Source organism: Plectropomus leopardus, chromosome 8, assembly GCF_026936395.1.
Source record: "Plectropomus leopardus strain MGB_pleo_1.0 chromosome 8, ASM2693639v1, whole genome shotgun sequence".
NCBI classification, from domain to species: Eukaryota; Metazoa; Chordata; class Actinopteri; order Perciformes; family Serranidae; genus Plectropomus; species Plectropomus leopardus.
This window is the reverse complement of record NC_142183.1, coordinates 29379410-29392725: the sequence shown is the minus strand read 5'-3', so window position 1 is coordinate 29392725 and position 13316 is coordinate 29379410. Positions and strand designations below refer to the sequence as shown.

Sequence of the window (13316 nt, the reverse complement as noted above, 5' to 3'; positions counted from 1 at the left end):
GCATTTTACACAGTATAAATATTAAAAAAAAAAAGAAGCATGTGAATATTTCCAATATTTCCATCATCATTTGTGATGATGATAGAAAAACAATATCCTATATCCAAAGCTATCCCATAGTCTCACGTGATCTTCTGTCAAAAAGCCTACTGTACAGTTACACACGTGCAAACACCCACGCAAAAAACACTCTCCACAGAGTTGCTGTTAAGGGGGAAGCCCTGTAATCAATGCCTCCACAGGATGGCAGTATGAGTCTGACTGTGCGTGTGTGTGTGTGTGTGTGTGTGTGTGTGTGTGTGTGTGTGTGTGTGTGTGTGTGTGTGTGTGTGTGTGTGTGTGTGTGTGCAGAAGTGTGTGTGCATTCCCGCGTGTGCGTGAATCTGCGTGGGAGTTCCTTCTTTCGCCATTCCGGGGTGTTGCCAGCTGCACAGCACCGCTTGCAGAGGCGTCCTGGAGAGGTAGAGCCCTGCGCGTCTCTTCCCTCTCCAAGGCGTCTCTTCGCCCTCTAACCTCCAGAGTCCACACCCCCTCCCCTGCTACACCAGCAAACCCCTACACCCCCACACACACACACCCCACCCCCACCCCTAAGATAACAAATTCGGGATCCAAGCATGCCACAACAGCAGCTAGGTATCCGCCTATCCTCCCCCAAAGTCACCGCAGGCGCAGCAGCAGGCTTCCCCCGTCCGAGAGAGCACGGAGACTCCACCGAGTGATGCCACTACTGCAGCAAGAAAAGCACCCAGCAACCGCGCATATTGTCGACGCCTGCCGCCGGAGGACCCGACTCCAGCACAGTCTCGGCCCTTGACAGAAGAGAGAGCCCCCCCACTCCCCCTCGGCTCCGTTCCCGTCCCGACTCCAGGATGTCCGACTGCAACGCAAGTCCCTCCGACCGGGTGATCAAATGTAGGCATGCCAAAATCCTGCACGGCCAGTGAGAGCTACATCTGTGCCAATAATAATTCATCCTTTATCTTTTTATTATTTTTTTTTTAAAGTTTGCATCCCTGTCGTTGCACCAGTGTCTCTTATTCGCACGTTTTTCCTTTGAGTCCATCCCTTTTTTAATTATTCTAGCACCATAATAAAAGAATTTGGCTGGCGAGTCACCATGCATGTGCCTCTGAACCTTTTAGGGTGAGGGAGGGGGTATCCAGTACGATACGCCATAATCAGGGTCTTCCCTCGTTATTCTATTAGAATTCACCCCCTCACCGAGGCATTACCCCATTTTCTAACAGGGGGGATGTCTCTTCCTCTATGTATAGCCAAAGCTATTGTGCGACACCCTGTGCTGCATGAGCTCCATTTACGCGCTCCACTCCTAGCGGTGGTTTCGTGTTACTGAATAATACCCTACAGAGACACAACCGAGAGTGATAGAGAGAGGAGAAAAAGCAGGGAGGGAGAGAGGGAGATGAGCATCTTGTTCCAATGAAACATCAAGCAGTGTGACGATGACAGCGAAAGGCAGACATAAAGGTAAATAAATGTTACGCGTAACCTGCGATCTTTGGGGTTGGGGCTGTGGATGGTGTCACGGGATGATGTTGCATGTAGGCAACGATGTAAGTAGAGAGAGGGAGAGGGAGGGTAAGATGCTATGGAGGGGACTTGACACTCGGAGAATTTTTTTTATGTCTTTGTGTTAATTTACTGTCTGTAGCTGCGCGTTGTAGAGGCGCTCCGGTGTCGGATGTGGCGACCACCTATATAGGGGTGGCCTACATTTATTTTTCGCTAAATCTCAGCCAAAGTCAGGTGATCGGCAGGGTTTAAATGGCAGGTAGGCTGGCAACTTTGACAGGCCGAGTGCGCACCTTTGGTTTTAATTATAGAGGCCTGTTTGGTGAAATCAGCCCGATGTGCGCTGGTGTGACGTGAAAAAACCACGAGTGCACATGATGGATTTACGAGTCGTTTATGAAGTCGACGTTTTCCCAGTGAGGCCTGAATGTCAGCGGGTGATTGTGCTTCTCCCGTGCGTATCGCTCCTCCGCGTCTCCGTCTAAAAGGTCTTCCCCCCCTTCTGTCAAACGAGAGGCAGAATTTGGTGATGCTGTGCTGGCCGGCGATGGTTATGCATACCGCCCTAATGGTGTTATTGCATCACTGGATTATGGAATATTTAATATGTTTATGAGAGTGTCTGTTTCTGCCTTTACGCGTGGGAGGCTATAGGAAGGGGGAGGCGAGGAGGGGGCTCCACTCGGGTTACGATCCGCGGAGCTTGCACAGATTGTCGTGCTTATCGGGTCACAACAAGGCTGGCATGGCAGCACGCAGCCCCTGTCACATGCGACGGTGCCTGGCTGGCTGGCTGGCTGTCTCTCTCCCACTGGCTCCCCTTAATAAACTCTCAAGGTCTCTCTGCCGGAAGAAGCGGAGCTGACAGTTGGATGCGTCGCTCGGGCATGCCCCGGTATTCCGTGCGTGCGTCGTGCTTGGTAGGGGGTGGGGTGGGCTGGGGGCGTGGGGGGCTCTTGCAGTTTTTGCACGTAGGACTTCAGGAGTGCATGTGCATGTGCATGGCATATGCCTACACTGTTAAATCTGACACGTTATCTTACAATAATCTTGGAAACCTATTGCCTTGCAAAAGGAAATAAAACTATAAATCTTTATGCATGTTTACTTTATATCTAAGTGTCGAGTTTACTTCACATTTAGCTGCATTAACTTAATTTTCTGAAGTTGTTGCAACTTAAAAATGAAAAGTTAAATGACCTTGTTCTTTCTAAGTGTTAGCAACTTCAGTCAACCAAGTTAGTCTGATTCAACTTGTTAATGACTTGATGACTTTGCCAGTGGTGAAGTTAGGAGATCTGCAAGTTTTGTTTTCTTAAAGAATTGAAGAATATACAAATATGACTGATAGTTAGCAACTGGCAGAATACACAATGTAAAAGTCAACAATTCGTTTTGACTTTAACAGGGTGCCTTAATCACTAACTTTTTTTATGTTAAAACAGTTAATTTTTTACAGTGCAGATATATAGCACAGTTAAACAGACACATTTAATTAAACTTGTCGTTTCTAAGTTGCAACAACTTCACAAAATTAAGTAAACAGAACTAGATTGTAAGTAAACTTAACAATTAGATATAAGGTGAACATAAATTATAATTAATAGTATATGTACTTCAATTTTTCAAGGCAATCGGTTTTCTAGATTTTTAGAAAGAAATTTAAAGTGAAATCAACTCATCAGATTTTACGGTGTACAGTGGCAGTGCCTGTGTGTGTAACTACATGGGTGCAGTTGTGCAGGGGTGGTGAAATCTCGATTTCCTTAAAAAAAACAAATTAGTACAGACCCCCGATCCATCCAGTATTTATCAGCTTTTACCCCCAAATCAGTAGCTCCCCTTCACATGTGTGTGTTTTCCATCTCCATTTCTGTTTGCATGTGTGTTCTGATGCAGCTGGGCCACTGGAGCTCAGCTGCCTCAACACTGGAACAAACTAAACGGCCTATATCCTCATGCATCATCCATCACACGCACACACATATAAATGCACCCTCTGTAACAAACATGCAGCAAAACAGCACAGCAATTCATCAGTCAGGTGGGAATGATTTAGTATGTGTGGAGCTGGAGAGAGATGGGGGCATCAGTCACAGAGACGTCACTTGTGGCGGATGGACTGTGCCCGGTAGTTCCCCGCGTTATGGATTTTAGTGATATTCAGCAGAGAGAAGTGCACAGCGAGGGAGCCAAAGGACAAAGCATACCGAGAGGAATGGACAGAGAGGCAGAGAGTGTGGGGGCGAGGTGAGGGAAAGAGGGAAGGAGAGAATGTGACAAGGCCACGGAGGAGGTGAAGTAGCTGGAGAGAGAGAGAGAGAGAGAGAGAGAGAAAGAAAGGGGGGCACAAGGGGAGAGAGAGAAAAAAGAAAAGAGAAACAAGGAAAAAGAAGTAGTGTTTTCACACAAGTGGCAGGACAGCATCCTCTGACTTAACCAATGGACTTCTCACACCCTTTTTGATTCACTTACCATGCAAACCAGTCTGTGTGTGTGTGTGAGAGAGAGAGAGAGAAAAGCAAGCAGGCTTCAGAGCCAGAATGTGAGAATGTGACGCTCGCATAAAAGTTGAGTTCAATATCTTTAAAGCAGTCTCTGCCAAATGTTGCTTTTTGAATTGTACATAGTAAGGCAGGCTGGAGTAGAGTAGAATGTTTTATGACATGCTGTGGAAACAGTTTTAATTCTGTTACTCCTCATGCCAGAGCCATAACTGTATCTACAATAGGTCCACAAGGATCCTAATTTGTACTCCTTGTAGCAGCATTCACCGGTGACAAAGGGCAAACCTTTACCCATGAGTCAACAGCAAGGAATCTTGAGTGTGCAAAATCTGGACTCAGTGTTATCTGCTAATAGACTACTGCATCAGCGATACCAGCAAATACTAATCCATGCATACAATGCAAACATGGAGGCTGGTACAGTAGCTCGACAGGGTTTAATCTCCCTGTCGATTTCCTAGAGGTGAGGGTTGAACCAGGGTAAAGATCCGCTGAAGCTCACGACTGGTGCTAAAAAGCACAACTGACACAAATTAATTAATGAGGGTATATACATTCCAATGGTTTTTTGGCAAATAGTTTGTTATACTGCAAACGGCCAGAAAAAGGTTGGGTATACCCTCCACTACACCACTGGTGGTTATCCCCTTAGCAGCGCAAAAATGAGAATCAGAAAATCTGGTGGCGTTTTGTGAGTGAGGTTGTTCTGTAGGTTAATCAGACAGTGTGTATAGCACTGGCAACGCTATATTTCTATTGGCAGTTTTATCTAGGACTAGAGCGACAGGCCAAGTCATGAAAAGTTGGATCAAATAAAAGTACCAAGCATTTTGTGGTTACAAGCAATTTTGTGGCATCACTTTGGATTTTGGTAGTTAATAATGGACATCTGTCATTTTTTTACAACACCATAGATTCAGTGTTTAATCAGTGAAAACAATCAAACTGTTCATCAGATGCAGCAACCCATCAGAAGGTGAAAAAAAACAACTGAAACATAGTTTGCTTCATAAGACCAAGGGTTAACTCCCCGTGTAAGTGAATGTGGGTGGACAAAATATTAAAAATATCTTTCAGTATACTTCGATCCAATTGCCCTTTGTCACAGTGGATATTTTGACGTGTCAAACACAGGTGTGACTAATGGAATTAATCATGGCTGTGTTCCATTTAGTCGTTCCAGTGTCGGGGCCCTGGTAATGTGCATGCAGGCTCACTGACATGGCCCACTGGCTCGGCTAAATGGGATATGTACACCATAAATGTTATCAGTTACCTGTGATTTTCCTGCTCTGACAAGTCAAACTGTTAGGTGTGAAAAGACCTATACAACTGCAGATGACAACAGCACATTTCTGACTATACATTATTAAAGAATATTGTTGCATCTGATTTCACAGGTGTAGCTAATTAAAATAAGTAGCACAGAAATTATCGCGTAGTCATAAGTAGCAGCCTCTTGCATCATTTGAGTTATTTTTTAAAAAATCACACAGGCCTGCAAATACGACAAACACAAATGTTTTATCTTCCACTGAAAAGGTATTCAACCATCCACTGCTTGTGAAAACGGAAGCCCACACTGTTGACTTTACACTTCTAACATCAAAAAAAATGTGAAGTGATGGGTGATATGATGGGCGATGGCCACATATAGGCATCCGCCATTTCAAATCTGACTGCAGGCCACAGTTGGCCGGTCTTTGGACATGCCTGATCAAAGTATGAAAAAGAACACATTAGTAATCTAAAGCTGGTATTCTGATCCAAAAAAGTGGACTATCTTAGCCTCCATTCCTGCAACAATCCAGAAGAGTTTAAAGGTACATGATTATACCGCAGTAGTTCCCAAATAGTGGGTCATGGTCCAAAACACTTATTTTGAAGTACAGACTTTAACAGACTGTTAAAGGCTTCGTTAATCATGCTAACTTGTTTTTTTTCCAGAACAGCAACCATTTTATTGCACTGGTATTATTGGTATTATTTGGCCTATTAACATGCTCTGCCTTTGCAGCGACACTGGTCTTAAGACAATAATATGCACTTTTTTGGGTTGCAGTGCTATTTATTTACTGTGTGGGGACCTTTTTATGCAGAGTCTTTGCAGAATAGTATACATGCTTTTTAGTGGGTCATAAGTGATAGTTTAGAGGAATTACTTCTACATGAGTCTTTTAGGAAAATCCTGCATAGTATACCTTTAAAACCAACAAACCATCCAACCTCAGATTTGTCACTTTTATGATATATCCTGTCACAAGATTACCTAGCATATTGCGTGTGTGCTAGCATAAAGCATGACCGTGCTAGAGACAGTTTTACTGCCAAATGTCTTGTCACATATTAGAGTGCTTATTCAGTCAACTGCTTGATAAAACATAAAAGAAGGTTTGATTTTTCACATATGTCCTCATGTGCAAACACATCAGGAATGTAGTTCCATCCAGAGATTGAAGATGATATGTATTGTTTTTATATTGTTATCTTTTTATTCAAATCAAGGAATGTGTGAAGAATATTCACCAAAGCGGAGTGGAGCTATATCCAATATGCTGCACACATGCATGTACAGGCACACACACACACACACACACACACACACACACACACACACACACACACACACACACATATCACCTCTGGCGAGGCTCGGGGCACACTGGGCATATTTCCTTTTAGTGTAACATGCTGTCCCATTCCCACATAGTTCCCTCGGAGCTCTGGGTGAGCTTTCTGCATGTGTGTGTTATAGTGTGTGTGTTGGATTTTGGTGTTATCCTTGTGAGCCAGGGGTCCCACCTTGACAGGTCTCCATGTGCCCTGTGGGGAGGGTGGCAGGGCAAGGGCTATTAATAGAGAAGGTACTCCAGAGAGAGAGACAGAGAGAGAGAGAGAGAGAGAAAGGGATTGTCTAATGAGGACATGCTGTTAGGGGATGGGCCGTTGTTTCTGTTAGTGTGTTTGTGTGTGTGTGTGTGTGTGTGTGTACACACACACATGGTCCTTCGTGTGTACTGTGCATTAATTGAACAACTTCAAACACATCTTTAGTTGCCCCCCCCCCACCCCCCCACCACCTTCAAAGACCCATGGATCTATGTTAGCTGATCTGGGTCAAAGATGCTAGATAAACACACACACATATACACACAAACACACACACACACACACACACACAAAATGCATGTGAACAGTCATATCTCTCTTCTCTCATACACCCCAATTTTTGCTCTTCTTATTCACTGCACTCATTCTTTTGTCCCTCAGTTTCTCCCTTCTTCCTTGACTCATGCAGAGACAGGCAGCAGGATGAAGTGATCTGGGGAGATGGGTTTGTGTGTGTGTGTGTGTGTGTGTGTGTGTGTGTGTGTGTGTGTGTGTGTGTGTGTGTGTGTGTGTGTGTGTGTGATCATTTTAGATGAGGTCCTGTAGAGGGCAACACATCTAACATACAAATACACACATACAGGCATGCCATTAGTTGTGGTCGATGCTGCTGGATGAACACCAGACAGAAATAGTCTGCTCAAACACAGTATTGCACTGTAATGAAATGATTCATAGCTTCCATGTAGCACATGCAGGCTGTTTATATGTTAAGTGCTTCTCTAATGACTACACTGTAACAAGTGGCTATGAAAATATGGCGATAATGTACAGTTTTTAAAAACACAGTAAAAACCTGTAAATCTTGATGCTTTTTGGAGGCAAATTATAAGTAATCTACAGGGTTTTTTCCCAGTACAGTGAAAACACTGTTGACCTTGATACTTTGTGGAGTCATTACTACTTCTGTAAAAATACAGCCAAATTTTAAACATTAATGTACAGTCTTTTTCAAAAAACAGTGAAATACTGTAAAATCTTAATGCTTTTGGAACCAATATTACACTGTAAACCTCCTATTCTACTGTAAAATACTGTAATGAATTTAACGGTAATATAATATTGAAGTAGCTTACAGTATTGACACTGTAAAATAACAGTAAGATGCTGGCAACTAAGTCATTGAGCAGAAATCTACACTGTAAAAAATACAGTAAAAAATATGACCAATTTCCAACACTAATACATTTTTACTTAAAGTACAGTCAAACACTGTAGCTTTTTTGGAGCCAATATTACACCGTAAACATCAAATTCTACATTAAAATACTGTAATGAATGTAATGGTAATGCACTGCTCAAGTAATTTACGCTATTGATACTGTTAAGTAATGGTAGGATACTGGCAACTACATTTCATTCAGCAGAAATCTACACTGTAACAAATTTCTGGAAAGAATTCAGCCAAATTCTAACAATAATGTTCCTTTTTTTTCGAATTCCATAAAATACTGTAAATCTTAATGCTTTTTGGAGCCAATATTACAATGTAAACCTCAAATTGTAGTGTAAATCACTATAATAAATTTCACATTAATTTACTGTTGAAGTAATTTATGCTATTGACACTGTAATATAATGGTAGGATACTGGCAACTACAGCTGGCAGTGGTTTACTATAATCTTACAGGATGTTTGTTACAGTGTGTCCCAACCATGAGCATTATTGTGGTTTTACCTCTGATATATTTATTAAACAGCGGCACCAAAGATGATTTCCTTCCTTTTTCAATTATCTGACAGCCAGTCAATAGAGAAGCACACGTTTTGTATGCTTATTTAGTCATATTTTGCAACGTTTGGGGGACAAATGAGGACAGATGGATCACGGGTGACTTCTACAGTCATTTCTGCAATCTGTCTGTTCTCGCTCGCTGTCACTTCCTCCATCCTGCATCATTGTGAATGGTGTTCCTGTGTTAAAACTGATGAAATATCCCCCCATAATTAACTTTAGCCATTAGGGAGGATGCGCACAATAACAAGATGATTCTGATCAGATTCTGCTCCAGTTAGGCTATTAGGCCAGCCCAAACAAATTTAGGAGATTTGGTTGAAAGCTATGTCATAGATTTTCTCTCAGGCTCTCCCTCGCTGTGCTGTGATGTGGAGATTTTTGGCTGAGCTGGCACCTTTGGCGCTTAATAAATTCCACACCAGGGAGTTCAGCTTTGGAGAGTGGGCCAGAGGACAAAAACAGTACATTAGGAAGGAGCTAAAAATGCTCTCACCTCTTTGCTCATCTTACACCACTCAGTCCAGCTCACCTCACATGCACGCCATGCATCAAGTGATTGCTGTTTCAGTAAAAAGGATAGTTCTGTTTTCACTCCTGCACTTCAGTGTGCTGATCACCTGCACTGTCAGAGAGTAAAGTTCCCTCGCAAAGTGTTAAAAATGCCTCAGAGCAGCATTTGAGTGAAACACTATCCGCCATCACTTTACTCAAGAAGTGTGGCGTTTATGGTCTGAGCTTACTGTACATAAAGAAAACATCATCTTTACACTGCTGATATCTGTGTAGGAGAAATGATTTTGAGCTCACGTGCACTATTTTATTACGTCTTGTCCATTTATTTCATGCGTTTATCGACTGTTTAAGAACAGCAACATTTATGCATCTACAGTGTGTGTGTGTGTAAGCCAGCGGGCTAATTTTGTTATTTGGCAAGATCTTCTGAAGTGAAACCATCTGGTTTTCACACTGCTCAGAATGGATGAGTGACTTAAAAAGTAAACACTATTGGCTATTTTAAACTAAAACTATAGTAGCCTCACAGACATTAGCTACTAGCTGGCCTTGCTGTTTTTTAGTACAAGTTAACTCTTGTCATTTGTTTCCAGTTGCCATAAAATGTAGTGTTTGTCCCAGTCAAGGTGATTGTCAGTTTATTACTTATATTGCTAACATCTATTCCTGTATACATAAATATTAGCAATAAGAAATAGAAAACTGTAATTGATTTATTTATTTCGGCTTTATTTGAACTTAGGATCAGAGGCGAAAGGTACTGGAATTCATCCTTAAAGGTCCAGTGTGTAGGTTTTAGTATCATCTAGTGGTGAAATTAAAGATCTGAAATTTCTCCCAAGTGTGTATGAGAATTACAGTGGCTGACGCAAATGGCCCTATCTCATAAGTAAAACTGAAAACAGCGTCGGAGGTGGCGCTCCATTCACTCTATGAAAGTGTCTCAGTGGCATATGAAGCAAAAAGAACTTGAATGAGGATAATATAATTTAATCATAGAACTCTTCTACACTTTTGAAATGTTACTGGACAAAATTTATGAAATCCCAATGGACCCTTTTAACATTTTCACTTTCCAATGCAGGAAGAGCTCAGGTGCAAACGATGGCTCTGTTGCATTCATGTCAGTGGGAGTAACTGTGAGCATGCATGCACAATACCAGGACCCTGTTATCAAAGCAGCTAAATGAAATTAATTCAGCCATTTATATCTAAATTATTTACACCTGTGCTTTTCTTACTGTTACATGTCAATTTCTCTTTTGTGAAAAAGGCCTATAGTAAAATGAATTATTTCACAAGATGTTAAGAAAAATGTATTCATTGATTTACAGATGTCTCTTTCACAATGTAGCCTAATATCAGAAAAAAAGTCCCTGGCCCCATGGTATCATGTGATAGATCCAGCTGTTGTAATTCCTAATTTGGCTTCTATGTCAGATTAGATCCTAGTGCTTGATTTGTTTATATTGGGCTTCTGTAGAATAATATGGTGGAAGAGGACCTGCTCTGTACTGTGGATATAAACTGAATCTAAGGTAACAAAAGCACAATGATTCTTATTGCCATGTTGTTATAAATTAATGAAAACACTGTTAGGAATATTAGGTGGCATTTCTGCCTGTAAAGGCCCTTAAATCCGGCACACTGGACCTTTAAACAAAGACTACATTATCATTATTATGCTAAAATGGCGAGCTAAAGTGTTTAGCCCATTGTCATACAAACAGGATGACACTATGATATATTTCAAACTAGTGTTGTTTGCCATAGCTTCAGCCAACAGAATTTTATGAAACACTGCATGTGTGTTGTCCCATTATGCTGTGTTCACACCAAATGCGATAAAAATCTTTATGTTGCATTATTCGCGTGTATACGGCTGCTGGAGTATTTTTTGAGCATTTTGCAGCTCGTGAAAATTTGCCCTCAACAGCTGTGGTTGTGCTTGTGTTAGCTAGGAGAAGCAGCTAATGGCTAACTTGGTTTGCAGTGAAATTCAACAGAAAGCTGGATGTAAACATGGAGTCTCCGTGCCCTGAAGCAGAGTGAACCAAGGCGCACACTCCTTGTTATTTATCAGACTGTCAGAGCACATTACACGCCCACCACTGTTTATTTTCCACAAAAAGACCAACTTATTACTCAGAGCATTTTGCTAATAAGCAACTCAACAAAAGAAGGCTAGCTTACACAAGACACAGGTGTATTTTCAGAGCTCACCATGTAACTCTGAGTGCTTCGTGTCATTTTTTGTGCTGTCTCTGTGCAGTACTGATGCTGAGTGTAGCTCTATGTGTCCACAGACAGCGACATAGTTTATCCTTCATTTCTAAATCTCAGTAACATCAGGAGAATCTCAACTACACAGTGTCACACGAAATTGTCACTCAATTTGAAAAATTTCAACCTCAGCTATGGATGCAAAGACGCAAATGATGCGTTTTCGCATCCATCGCGTTGCATCCAACGCATCCACCGCTCTGCCCTGCTTGAATTCACGTCTTTGCATCGATTTTGTATATAAACTCGCTGCGCTAACTAGCATCACATCCAGAGTGAACACAACATTAGTCACTGTAAGTACAGTATGTTTGTAATGGTCAACTCATATATACATTGACCAAAAATGTTAGGAGGTATTCTGTGACAAGAAACTAGACAAAAATATCATAATGAAAAAAAGTTACTGAGGGAAAATTGTCCTGCTGTACCGGCTGCAACTGGCTATTAAAGATATCTTGGTGGTGCAAAGAAAGGAATACTGTATGTGAGAGTTTGTAAATGGAGCCCAGTGTTTGTGCCCTCAGCTTTAAAAAGACTGTTCTTTCAGGATGATGCTAAATCAAACTAAATTACACCACTCCATACTAAAGACCAGGAGAAGGCATTATGAGACTATTTTAAATATTATGTTATCGTAAGAGTACGTGTGTGTAACACAATAATGTCAGAATCTAGCTGTTCACCAAACAGTAAAAGATGAAAACTGATGCAAAAGTTTTCTAGGCTTGGAAGATGAAGTGTCTTTCTCAACAATAGTTGCAAAGACAACCGTAAAGCCCCGCTGCATGTTTTATCGCTGCATAGCCTGCATCATCGCTCATGCAGAAAGAAACTACCCAGACTTGTGATAGATCTCTGGTCTCACACGCTGACTGTCAGTAGACTCGTTACAACAAACCACTTGAAACTGCACAGCGTTTTGAATCGTCACTGGGTGCAAATTGATCTGCACAAGCTCAAGAACAAACGGTGCACTGAGTTTGTTCTTGTTGTCATGTCAAAATGACACACACATTTTTTTAACCAAAACGTAATTTTGTCATTTTCAGTAAGGTCCGTGGAAAGTCCCTCTTTAAGGTGAGAACACCAGCTCAACTCAAGCTTTGTGTGCCTAAAAGAAAACAAACTTTCACTTTCCCATGTGAGAAATGTACTCATCAGTGAAGTTCTTTACAAAATTGATTAATATCAAAGAGCTGTAGAGACAAACCAAGATAGACAAAAGGAATACAAAAAGATGACACCTTTTTCTTATCAGATCAGTGGAGTGTGTCCCTTTGTTATCATGGATTTTTAGCTCCCCTAGCAGCATGTCTGGCCACTTTATTGGGACTAAAATATTTCAACTTTTAGGCAGATTGGTACAGATATTAACAATGTCCAAAGGATGAATCCTCAAAACTTTGCTGGCATTTCCTCTGGTGCCGCCATCAGGTCAAGATTTTTTATTTGTTCAGTACTTTGTTTATTGTCCAGACATCTGCAAAATGAATAACATTCCCATTAGCCTCAGCTGTCTTTTGTGTTTGGTGCGAATTAGCAAAAGTTAGCATGCCAAACGGTGACACTAAGATGGTGACTATTATATATCATATGGCAACAGTTTGTAGATGACCCACAAACTGGTTCACGTGATGATCAGTTGTACTATTGCATGTATATACTGTAGATTAGAAATGCAGGAGCTGTGTTAAATGTAAATGCATTTCTTCTGCGTTAATGTTGAGCTCCAGGCCTACAAACTCTGATGCATAATGTAGAAAGCATTACATTTCTGATTAGTGAAAATCCTTATTTTTTTACCAACAAAATTGCTTTGAGGAGGATGAAGCTGTACCATCATGTTC

The 13316-nt window shown here is 41.5% G+C and overlaps 1 protein-coding gene across 3 annotated transcripts in view; it reads left to right on the top strand.

Annotated features, from left to right (window-relative positions):
• The first annotated feature begins 585 nt into the window (after positions 1 to 585).
• Positions 586 to 13316, top strand: part of ppp3cb (protein phosphatase 3, catalytic subunit, beta isozyme) — a 47285-nt gene continuing 34554 nt past the window's right edge. For 2 of the 3 annotated variants that reach the window (XM_042493806.2, XM_042493804.2), the window contains exon 1: positions 586 to 915. In XM_042493806.2, the coding sequence (XP_042349740.1) occupies positions 873 to 915 (43 nt within the window). In that variant the 5' untranslated portion in view covers positions 586 to 872. Of the gene's footprint in view, positions 916 to 1331; positions 1492 to 13316 lie in introns of those variants that run through there. The other variant, XM_042493805.2, reaches the window with a different exon arrangement.